Here is a 13,082-nt window from a genome sequence, read left to right as displayed (position 1 = left end):
TGCTGCTTGGGCTCTTGTGCAATGAATTTAATGGTATTTTAGTAAGAAACCGCTAAAAAGAATTATTGCCTATGATCTAAATTTACTTTTGCTGAACAATTGTTTTGCACTCTGGCCAAGGATTGTACGCAATAAAAATCTACATGAAGAAATCCTCCTAACAAAATACAAAGTAAACAAAATGACAAATTTTGTCAGTACACATGCTCTTTTGACTCAGCAAATTGATCACTTTTAATTGCAGATTTTTATTGATTTACGGGATATGGGATATGTTGGAACTACTAAGTATTAAATACAAGTCGGGATTTAAAACTTGTTTGAAACTTTAGTTAGTAAACTCAAATTTATTGCACAATTCATGTCCAAACTACAGCACAATAGAGCTTATGTTCAGCTGGTGCAACCAGTTGCGTATTCTGAAAGGCTCAGCTCAGGAATCTTGATGCTCAATCCTTCCTTTTTGATATTTTCTTCTGTTCTTGACCTGCTATTGTTGACCATCATATTGTTGGAGCTTTAATCACTGCTGTCCTTAACATTTGTGCATCAGGAGCGAGGGGTTTCCTTATACCCTTGTTCTAAGCTGTCTCTGCTTGGCCTCTAATGAAGTAAAATCTCTCCTTCTCCAACTTTTCCTAACACACCTGTCTAACACCTGTCAACATATCTGTGCTCTAGCAAAAACCTGGCTTGCCTCACCTTATTCACCTTATAGGCTAGTCAAATAAATCATGCAAGTTGGCCGTTTGCCTTCTTTCAAATGGTTGTAGGCTATGCCCAAATGTTGTCTAAGTAAACTTCACTTAATCATCTACAGGTACAAATGTGTGTTTATACTACTTAAGCAGTTAGTAAAGAGTTTTATGCATTGTATTGATTTTCCCATTGTGAGAATGTAGAAAAATATGCCATAGACTTGTTAATTTCAAGCCTAGAGCCACTAATTACAGGTTTATAATTTACAGACACAAGGGAGGGGGGGGGGCTGTGTTGGTGGTGATTAATGGCAATAAATTATATTTCCTTAAAATTGGTCTCACAACTCTAGACATCTATATAAGTGAAATTATAAACACAAGATTTGTGGCTTACTCAGTTTGTGTTTTTTTTATTATAGGGGCAGACAATATCAAGAAATACTGGAGCCGCTACTACCAGGGCTCTCAAGGAGTAATATTTGTTCTTGACAGTACTGTTTCCGATGAGGAGATGGAAGCTTGCCGATCTGAGCTCCATTTGGCCCTGCAGCACCCTCAGCTTTGCACACTCCCCTTCCTCATCCTTGCCAACCACCAAGATTCACCAGCTGCCCGTTCTGTCCCAGAGGTACGGTAACTTTCCATACCAAATATAGCACTCAGAGACTTTCCTGGGCCATTTTCCTCTCTGAACCTCCTCCACCATAGGTCGCTGGCTCCCACATGTACACACACTCTGAAGTGTTTGGACTGAGCAATGGGAACTGTGCATTTCTCAGGCTGTGGTGTGTTGTTGCCATGCAATAAGAGCTGATGTTGACAGTGTAAGTGGTACTCCCCCCGTTAGCCCTTTCCAGAGCGCGAGCTGATTGCGTAAACACGGGATGACGTGGGCTGTCTGAGTAATGGTCTGTGTATATGCTGAGGAAACCTTAGAAAGAGGTGGATCGCTTAAGGCAGAGAGTACTCCAAGTAACAATCGAGGATTAACGTGATGGTCTGTCTCTGGCAAGTTAAAATCCTCTAACATCAGGAAACATCCAGCTGTTACCCATTTAGGAATTTGAATTGACTACAGCACCTAATAAAACTCATAAGCGCTAGTAGTTGAGGGTCAGATTTATCTTTTACTTCCATTTATCTCCATCTATTACCATGACAGTACTGAGTGCTCGTAGCTCACTAATACTGAATATAATACTGTTATTATTACTACTACTGCTGCTAGCACTACTATTACTAGCTTATTACTGCTACTACAACTATTAGATACAGTATGTTACTATTACTGATGATACTACAATTACTGTTACTTCTACTAGTGCTACTACTTTTACTACTACTGTTACTACTCCTACTTCTTCTGCTACTACTACTGCTACTACCTCCACTACTGTTACTAAACTACTGCTACTACTACTACAATATTTCCAAATTTAACAACAAACTTCATGTCAAATAAACATTATTTCTACGTAATAGAAAATGTCATTTTTAAATCATCTGTCATCAATTGATATCACAATGCTGTTGAATTCCTGATTCTGATTGATTAGAAAGTGTTGATTAGCTTTTCACTGAGTGTAATGCAAATCACACAATCAGGTGAATCATGAGTATACTTTACATACTAATTCTCATTCTAATTTTATTGTTTTTGTTTTTACAATTTGGGTTTTAACAATTTGATTTTAACACAACTAATTTGTGTTTTTTTTCTGATTCTTGTGTAGAGTTTGGAAGCAGTATCCAGTAGGAGCTCTTTGTAACTGTAAGAGAAAGCTGTAGCAGTTTTCTGACATGGGAAAGTCTTTAGGATAAAGGGCTTTGTGGTTTGCTGTTTAATATCATAGCAAGTTGCGATTTTTAAATAAATAAAAAAAAAGTTTTTTATGCTATCTTTAAACATTTTATTACCGTCAGATAGAGACTGGTAAGTGAATGACTGTTTATACCTCCCGTAATAGAACTGATAACAGGAACAAACCTGTTTACATAGATACATAGGTATTTATAATTTCATAGCTTGAGAACAAGCTCTGAAACAAACTTTTTAGTGTTTTTCAGTCTGCAGAGTCAGTCACTCATTGATGAGACCTGCTGGGCTCAATAATATTATGAAATGTCGCTTTTCATTAATTAGTCACAAAGTTCGCACAAAACATCTTCCACCACCATCCTTGTGTCTGACCACTTTTGGCACCACAAACAGGAGCTGTCATCGTAGGGTGCCATTTAGGAAGCCAGTGCTGACGTTCAGTGGTGATACCAGTTATGTCACAGGCTAACAAACATGAGTCACTGTTTAGAGAGTAAGAAAAGTGATATCAGTTATTGTGGCTGCATCAAGATCTTTTGGCTAGCTGACATCTTGCTCATTTTCACATTTTTTCAATATTCCGATTGATGATAATGTGTAATAAAATCGTGCACTATTTTTTAAAAAGGGCGTCTGATTAGATGTTCTAGACTAGAGATGTAAATGGTAAGAAGTTCTAACTATCATGTGGGTAAGCAGTCAGACATTAAGCTCAAGGGGTGGAGAAAAATGACATTCATTACCATGAGAGTGTCTCTAGATGATACAATTATTATTCATTCATTCTTAGTAACTGCCTGGTCTGTTGCATGCTGGATTTGATTCCAGGGCAGGGAGCCAACCCAGCCACTAGGGAGCTAATTCAGTGCCGGCCATAAGCCCATATAAAAGGGGATCTGGCATAAAACCTGTGTCAAAATATGCAGATCACATAAACTGCGGTAACGACATCAAATGGGAACAGACAACAACAACAACAAAAAAAAAACACCTAAATTCTTAAGATATATAGAATAGGTTGGCACAACTCTGTGAGAAGAATGAACTCAGCTACACTACTTGTACACATCCTTTGTGTGATATACAGTAGCTGTGAGAACAATCAGAACCAGAATTCAAACACAAAGATGACACTGAAGGTGTTTCCTCCTTTGGTTATTTTCCAGTACATAATTGTATGATTCATATTTAATAAGAACTGCTTTCCATGTTATTTCATGGAGGTTTCTGTTTTAGAGTCAGTTTCAGACACTAAACAGATATAGGTACAGATATAGATAGTCGCAATGCATTACACACCTAATAAGGAGGTAATATACTGCAGTTGTATTCCAGATAAGACTTTTAGAGGCTAAAAGAACAGATAAAAAGCGGTCCCTTTTTCAGGCTCAGGGACCATTTAAATTCCTTTAGTCATTATCCCAGTACCGTTTCACAGCTACACAGGATTCACCATTAGTTTTTGTGATTGAAATAATATTGTATTACTGACCAAAGTCAAAGAGGACATCTCAAATTTAGATTCCAATTTCTTGAAGGTAAAAGTAAACACTAAAACATTACTACTTTGACACAGAGAGGTTGTATTTGCTTCCAGTGCCAAATTATTTCCCATTCTATGTGAGCCTACAGCAAGAGGGTGAACTGACCTTCCTGTTAACTGACCTTCTTAGCATAATCCTATTGATGAACTGTGTGTGTCTGAGTCTTCCAGGTGAGTGGTCACAGTCAAGACTAGTATTTCAGCCTCTTATTAGTGTTCTTATTAGTAATGCAATAAGAGGCCAAGTCTGAGGTCAGTTCATCAAAGTCGAAGGGGTCAACCCATGAACTTGAGCCAACCCAGACAGGCAGAATGCCTTCAGACAGAAATAGACAGAAGACTTTGCAATTGTTTGTAACCATAGATGTGGGGAAAAAGTGCACAGAATTTGTCTGCTTGATTGACAGTCTTAGTGATTCCCTATGGATTAGCTTTAGCAACTAGGATTTGAACATCGTTCCTTTATCTGGATGACTAGGTGCTATATGGATTGTCCCAACAGCATGTGAAGTGCAAGACAGAGCTCTTGATCTCACATCTCTAGATTTGAAAGTCAACTATGTGAAGAGTCATCTGAGACAAGGGCAGGCTGCATGACGCATGGGCCACAAGAGTCTTTTTGACAGAAGGTAGAGCTTTCACCAAAAAACTGAGTATGGTCACACACTGCCAATATGAAGTATTTCTAACTCTGGCAGCAAAGTTGACAACAGGTGGTGAATTGCATGCACTGTTGGACACATGAAGTGTCTGTATTAGGAACCGGACATAAAACATGTCACGCTTAGGCCAAACCCATGCTTTCTCCTGTCTAGTCTGGTCACCAGAATATGCCCAGGCCAGCCCTGGGCCCAGTGAGGAATGTGAAGCTCTCATGTGGAACTGACTGGCAATTGGTGGGTTAAAGGGTATATAGGGTATATTACCATAAAGGGTAACCATAATGTGTAACCTATAAAAGAAGAGATGCACAGGCAATATATGTTAATGTCTGTCAAGGTCATGTTAGAAGACCTTGTAACTAACAATTTCAGGAGTCAGGTGATATGATGTATTGCAAGAATATTCATACCAGTAAAGCTAAAAAAAACAAAACAAAACAAAACATAAAACAGGAAGAAGGAAAAAAATCAGAATGAAATAACAAAACCTCAACCTGAACTGTCAGGAAATGTGTTTTTAAACACACAGGATTAATGAATGAAAATGAGGTGCGTGAGAAGGAAATAAGGTTCAGAGGCTGAGCCAGAACCAGGAATTGGAACAGGATGCAAAATAAAAGCACATGTCAGACTAATATTGAACAAGCTGTGCTAGTTGCACTGGGAAATGCACCATGTGTTGAAGGGGATTTGTTACAGTGACAATTTTGATATATGGACTTCTCTAGTTTTGAAGGAAACCACTTTGGAAGGCGTGTTCAACAACAGAGAGTAGGCTTTCCAAGCCATCTGGGTCACTCAACTTGATGAGAATGGCCAGAGGATGAGCTTGATGTTGGGGGGAACCTGTGGCTACACACATGGGGTCATGTTCATGATTGCTATTGGTATTTGTTAGGAAAATGAGCAAACAATTGAGGAATAGCATTGAAGAGACCATCCTTATTTATTGTACCATGGTTACTTTTGAACCATATCGAAAATCTCTGGTCTGAATTGAAGAATGGTGTCCAAATTTACAGATCTGTGAATGTAAAAGTGCTGGAAATATTCTGGACAGAGAAGAGTTTCAAAATCCTCCACAAGTGTCTCCAACATATTTAGATAGTACGGAATATTTAAGAGATCCAGGAGATAAAGTTCCAAATTATTTGCAGTCAAGCGGATCATTTTGCATGTCTAGTAAATGTTTATGTGACAAATGTAAATGAGTCAAAAATTGTTATTGAAGCCGTTCTGTTTACGAGCTGCTACTTACGTGAGTGCTCTCTGTATTATGAATCAAGTGTCAGTAGTAGTGAAGGTAGAGTAAACAAAATATGTGTACCAAAGAACAGATTTCCTCACTTGCCAACACAGAGCCAGCCTACGCCTCCCGGAACCTGTTGCGTCATCATGCATAATCAGCCAGGACATCACTGCCCACTACTTACACTCAATGTTTCCTCAAAGTTCTGTCACTATGTGTAACAAATGACATCATCGTTATCTTTCCCCAGGGACAGAAATCTTATCTGAAATTGGGAAAAAATACATAAAACACCTTTGGAAATCAAATAATTTTACATATGTTTTACACGTATATTATATAATTTTGGTTATTGTATTATACTGAAAATAGCATTATACTGTCAATCACCAAACATGTGTACCAGTTTTTTCTTTTCAAGCTGAAAAACAGCTAATGGACATGTGCCGCACACATTGCGATAAAGGAAAAACATACTCATGGACTTAACATTCTGTTCAATGCGAGCTAGTTACAACTCGCATATGGTGATATGTTAGTGATTTTGGGGTTAATGCTGGATCACTGGATTGCGGTTTATAAGACTCGATGGGACTGTAAATGCCTCGCTGGGCCACTGTGTGTGACTAGTTTTTATGAGTGAAACATACATAAGGCAGAATTCCGTGTTGACACCAATCTCCTGTTGTTGAGGCCCAAAGAGGAAGCAAGTTGAGAGTGGGGAGTCATGTGTTGATACAACACCTTAACAAAGCAGGCTGTGTGGATGCTTTGGCCTGATGGGCTGTTGCTTGCTTTATAAACGTTTCCTGAACATAGGCTGGCTAAGTTAGTGGCTACATTACTGGACTGCTGATTAAGTTTACCGTTGCTAGATCAGGCATATTAAATACTGTCTGCTCTCACAACAGGCATATTTATTATTTGGTATTCAGTCTTACAGCTTATTGTTAATTTTCTGCTATGAGTTATTCAGTCAAACCAACTGGAAGATGATATTAAAAGCTTGATTCTGTTTGTTGAAAAGGCAAGAAATTTTCCATATCAGCTGCTTTGACAATAGTTCTGGCTGCATGGTTTATATTAATAAACTTTTTTTTTTTAAATGTCACCATTTCTATAATAGATGCCATATGTGCCACATTAAATCCATAGATTAAAAACTCTGTCATTGTGGATATGCTTTTCTGAATAGAGATATTTAATTAATACGAACTCAGTTTTGCATCAGGCTGCAATATGTTTAATTTGTGCCTTCAACTATGTTAAAATATATTATTTCAGGTCATCAGTTACAATCTTGTTTAAAACCCAATTTATTGAAGTGTTACAGCACATACTTTTTCCATGCCAGTTTATCTCTTCTTAATTATTCATGTTTCTCCAAACACACTAAGATAAAAGAATTCAATCTAGATAAAAGCTATAAAATGTGGAAATAAAACCATCATCTAAAACTGTACTGATGTTTTAACAAGTAGAACATTGTATAATGCTTAATTTAGTCTGAGTCTCTTTTCTTTGTGCACAATGTGTTTTGGATTTTTTTTTTCTGGTGCAGAATTTAACATGTTCAAAGAAACATAGAATCTGTTTATTCATTGTGGATTTAATTAATTACATTTGCATCTTTAATATGTTGGAATATGAAACCATTCTAAACCTTATGTTTCACTCAAGTGGATATGCCAGAACTGGTGTTCAGCCCATCATTTGTTCTCTGACTTTAGTAGCTTTCCTATGCTTCGGTCCTCTTTGAAGAAAACAATGCCTGTTATGAGTTAATTCACATCTGGTTTCAGTGCAGCAAAGTTAAAGCTGATGTTGCTTATACGTTGTGACAAAGCAATGCCACCCATGTGAGCAAGCTATCAAACTGCACTCGGTGCTGTAACGGCGCTCTGCCTCTGAGAAAAATCCATCTGTTTGTTCATCATCTACTTATGTCATAATTCATTAGGTTTAAACCAAACACACAGTTGTTTGATGCACCCAAGACTCTTCCAACTTGTATATCCACCATTTCAAACACATAATCAGTTGTGCAAATTAGCTGTTTGACACTCCATTGGGTCCCACATGAACCATGGCTAGTTTGTGTCATTTGTTTGTTGAATCCCAAAAACAATTATGTGTGCATCCCTGCATCTTTCATTCCAAATTTCCTCCTTAATCTGGACAAGTGTCTTGGAAAATGCAGGTCAGAAATGTCTTTGGCTTGTTTTCTTTGCGCTGAGTGTTGTTGTTTTTTTTTTACAAACTGGGAACAATCTTTTATTTGTTTCCTTAAAAATGAATAAACACCTTATTTTGGCACAAGAATATGAACTTGCCAGGACATTTTCCTGGTCTTTAAGGCACAATAGGCAGCTGGATTAGTGTGTGTGTGTGTGTGTGTGTGTGTGTGTGTGTGTGTGTGTGTGTGTGTGTGTGTGTGTGTGTGTGTGTGTGTGTGTGTGTGTGTGTATAGCTATATTGGCTTACCTTGTCTGTTCTGTATAGTTGAAAAGTCCAACATTTTTTTAATGTAGGTAATCAAACTGCTTTGTAAAGATAAAAAACAGGTCCAAACTAAACAAAAGATGTCCTTATTGTGATCAGATTCCTTAAATGCAAATTTTAAAAAGTCTGACTATGCCGATTCAGTGAATTTGCATACATTGCATACATGCTCATTTTCTTTAGTAGGATAGCTAAATAATAGAATCCGGTTTCACATTAAGTATTCTTCATACTCATTATGTGTTTTATTGATCATGTGAAGGTTTAAGTCTATTGTCATTCCAGTGTTATTACATTACATCAGTATATAATTGACACATTCACCAGAACCTTGTAATGGAAGTATAGCCTTGGCTTTTTGAGGGAACTTGAGGAAATCCACATGAGCAGGACATGCACCGAAACTCCATACAGAACAGTAACAGTAGCTCAGACTTCAGCCTGGGTCACTGTAAAAACTGCGATAAAGTGGCTACCTGCTTTCATCTTATATTTAACCTAGAGGGCATTATGGGAATGTTTATTGCACAGCATTTGACATAATTCTGAAATGCAAAGCATATTACAGACTTTGTATTTCTATCTATCTATCTATCTATCTATCTATCTATCTATCTATCTATCTATCTATCTATCTATCTATCTATCTATCTATCTATCTATCTATCTATCTATCTATCTATCTATCTATCTATCTATCTGTCTGTCTGTCTGTCTGTCTGTCTGTCTGTCTGTCTAGATGTGGTGTTGAACCTTTCACACAGTTAAATATCATATTGGCATGTGGCTGCTTGACTAATAGCAGGACGTTTATAAATCATTTTTGAATGACAAACTGATTGTGGTTTATTGTTATTACATTAAGCAAATGTTCTTATCATCCAGTCAGCCTTTAGAGTCTTTTATCTGTATTTTTCCATGACATAATTGCAAATATTTCACTGTTGTTCCATAGAACTCTTTCATGTGGGGTCTGTAACATCTTTCAATACCTTCCTATATTCACAACATAGAAGAAGGAAAGCACCACAGGAAGGGCAGAACAATTGAAAGCTTCCTTTAAGTGGCTTTCTCATTATGCATTAATAGTTAAATCTTTCCTCGGTCTGTCTGCACTTTCCACAAGTCATGCAGATGCAAGGCATAAGGTGTGTCGCTCTAACATGCCCAGCCCAAGCCAGCTGTGTCTAGACGTAGTAACCAAACAGATGCATGTCTAGCACGAACAAACACGGGTCGTTTTTCTGCACACACAGACTGCGCGTTATAAAAGCCGTACCCACTTGTGTGGTATGAAACAACACTGATTCTACTCCCTTATCCAAACACAAACAGACACAATATCACTGAACCTTTTGAGGAAGCGGAGTTAATTACCACAAGCAAACAGTCTTCTTTACGTAAAGGAAATCCATGAGTAGGTACATTGTGTGATTCATTCATTTGATGCCAAACATTCCAAAAAGACTTGAGTTTATATCATATTGACACTTTAAATACGTTACAATTAGAGCAGTCAGGTACAAAAAGGACAGCTCAAAAGGAAGGAAACTGCAATATGACCACAACATGAATAGGAAAAACACAGCATGCCAAGTGGGAAAGTGTGATCATGATAATATGAACACTTACAGATGTCTAATCAGAGGCTTATGCATTTAAGAGATTCTAAAGATTGGTATCTCTTCAGAATTGTCCACATAGATCCTGCTATAGCAAGATAAATGAAAAGTGCAAAACACTGGCACATGGTAGCACAATGCAAATCCTCAGACTTCCTTGTTGTGCTATCATTTATTTTTAGAGAGATTATCATGTGATAGCAGCAATCTCGTCTCTGCTATACAGACATAATTTTACTATCAACTTTAGTTAGTTTTCTAAATATCATCAGTAGTATGGGCCCTAAATTTGGGTTTTGTGGCAACAGACATAAATACACACGTATTTTATATGTCTATCTTCTTTTATATTCTATCTATATCTTCTATATATCTTAAACAATATATAGAAATGGCAATACAGTTACCTTGGTGTGTATACCAAAAGGTGATTTAACTGAGATTTGAGGAAAAAACTGTATATGTTACGTTGTGGAGGCATTTTGATTACATATTTTGGCTCTACCTGTTTCTTTAGAGGGAAAAATCACTTCAAGTTCTCTTGACTGATCTAACATTTCTATCCTGATGCTCGTGGTATCTTCCAGGATGACCCCGTCCAAATCCACAGGACACGAGGACTTGCTGAATGGCTTGCTGAGGGTGAATTGAATTAAATCATATGCCTTGCCTTCACAATCACCAGCTCTCAACCTAATTAAACTACAGGGAGAGGAATTTAGACCGACATGTTAAACAGTGCTCTTTACCAGTTTCATCATCATCAAAAAATCTTGTAGAAGGATCTGAATTGTTCCTGAGAATTGTTTCAGGAGACACAGAAACTATTCTGGTGGCTTGTGATAGCCAAACACCTTTCAAAGTCACTTTAAGTTGTCACATCTGTGTGAAATTTTCAACTTAGTATATCTCAGGAACTATAAAATAAAAATACAAGAAACTAAAGCAGGTACTTGTATGTATGTAATAACACTAGAATGACAGTCGACTTGCACCTCTGCATGATCAATTAAATACATAATTAAGTGCATCAGTATGAGCACTTTAATATACTTAATATAAAACCGGACAGCGATATTTGTATTACGATAACAGGTAATGACATATTGTTGAAATTCAAAGAATAAAGACGTTTTAAAAAACGTTTCTACTGTACAGAACTAGGATCCACACTTCTGCTATGGTGAAAATGATCTATGAAGATCATGTTTATAATGAGAACAGTTTTATCGTGACACAATACATTTATAATACATTATCTACATTATCATCATTTATTAAAATAAATAATGCATATAAATAAGAAATAAATAACTGCATTTTATAGAATATTATGCAATAGAATTGTTAACATGATGCGTTTTATGTAGTGTCGCACAACACAACATAGTTTTTACTAAAGACACCGGATTAATTTTAAAAAATTAATGAATTTAACAAATAAATTGTAGCGGAGAAAATTTCAGGAAAATCGAAAACTCAACAGAAACCGTGGCTGAATTTCTTTGAACTTAGTAATATAAGCCTAATATCTTATAAACACTATAATACGTAGAATGGGTATAATATTGTCTGTTAACAAGTAATAAATGTGTTATAAATATACTTTTCAGAAATAATCGTAACATTGTGTACAATGTCTTAAGAATGCATTAGTACATGTTATGAATGTAATCACAGGCCATTAAATGTTTAGCCTTCATGGTGTGTTAAAGAGTATAAAGGCACGGTCGACTTTTTACCTAAGTTCAAATGACTGATTCACAATGATAGCATGTTAGAAACATGAGTGTACAAAAAGCTGAGTACTTTCTCTCATATCTTCCATAAATATTATAAGGTTTTTATATTCTATTTTTATGGCAGAGACAGTTAGAAAAAGCATTTATTTGCATGGTGTATTGTGTATGGCTGTGTATGTGACCGATAAAATTACTCGGAGAGTAGTCCTCTGGAAGACAGCAACAAATATTCACTAGTAAATAGGAGTGCGATGAAAAAGCTGATGCTTTATGAACCTTAACACTAATATTATTTCACAGTTAAAGTTGCATTCATACATGCATTTCTCAAAATGTGTAATCAGTTTGCCCTATTAGAACTATAAAATGAAATCTGTGCAGGAATTTGCAGTGTATTGGAGGGCAAGATGTTACAGAAAATAATCAGGTTTCTGAAAACATCACTGAGTATTAACCATAAATTCTAACAGCATTGTGCATGACCATTTTCACCCCTTCCAAAGACTTTCCCCTATTCCAGAAACAGTGACATCCTCTCTCTCCAGGAAGGTCCCTAAACACCTTACAGCCCACAACACCTATCTGAACTGGTTTTGTATCACAACTGTGGAGAAATAACTGTATTTTTATATATATCGATAGTGTTAGCTTGAGAAAATAGTTAGCACCACAGCCTTAGACCCGGAGGTAACGAATGGGTTAAGTGTTGTATGTAATATCACACTGAATACGCAAACTTTTGGCAAATCCCTATTCTCTCACTAGAGCATAGATAGATACATGAGCATGTAAACTGTCTGAGTTTTGCAGACATGGCCGTGGGGTAAAGAGAATTACACTGTCATGTGGAGGATATGGAGGTGTCGAGATATCCCTTCTGTCACATTTTTGAAACGCTTCCAAGTGGAAATTGGTATGCTAGGTGAAAAACAGAGAAAGTTATCACCAATAAAACACGGGAGCCTTGTAAGGTTTACTGTATAGTTGTAGGGGCATATTATATACCAATTTATTTGGATTAAATAGACTGGGATTAAATCGCTTTTTTTATCTTATATGAATAATCTTGTAGAATATTACTTTTAAGAGGAGCATTGCTGGCATATATTCTTAAAGAGGGTAAAAATGGGTAATTGAAAAGGGAGTCATTCTAAACTCATATCTCATATAAATACATACCTAAGAATCTTTTTAGAACTACAAGTATGCAACAAACCCGTCGTCTTGTTATAACTCAGCCAT

General features: G+C 36.7%; 1 protein-coding gene across 3 annotated transcripts in view; it reads left to right on the top strand.

Moving 5' to 3' along the window:
* Positions 1–13,082, top strand: part of arl15a (ADP-ribosylation factor-like 15a) — a 66,343-nt gene that overhangs the window by 26,027 nt on the left and 27,234 nt on the right. For all 3 annotated transcript variants that reach the window (XR_007143984.1, XM_027163035.2, XM_047819060.1), the window contains exon 4: positions 1,121–1,329. Coding sequence is in view for 2 of the 3 variants with exons in the window: in XM_027163035.2 (XP_027018836.1) it covers positions 1,121–1,329 (209 nt within the window). In the remaining variant the exon portion in view is untranslated. The remainder of the gene's footprint in view (positions 1–1,120; positions 1,330–13,082) is intronic.

The sequence above is a fragment of the Tachysurus fulvidraco genome, chromosome 9 (assembly GCF_022655615.1).
Source record: "Tachysurus fulvidraco isolate hzauxx_2018 chromosome 9, HZAU_PFXX_2.0, whole genome shotgun sequence".
Lineage (NCBI taxonomy): Eukaryota > Metazoa > Chordata > Actinopteri > Siluriformes > Bagridae > Tachysurus > Tachysurus fulvidraco.
The sequence above is the reverse complement of the archived record's forward strand: the minus strand, read 5'-3'. Positions and strand labels throughout refer to the sequence as shown.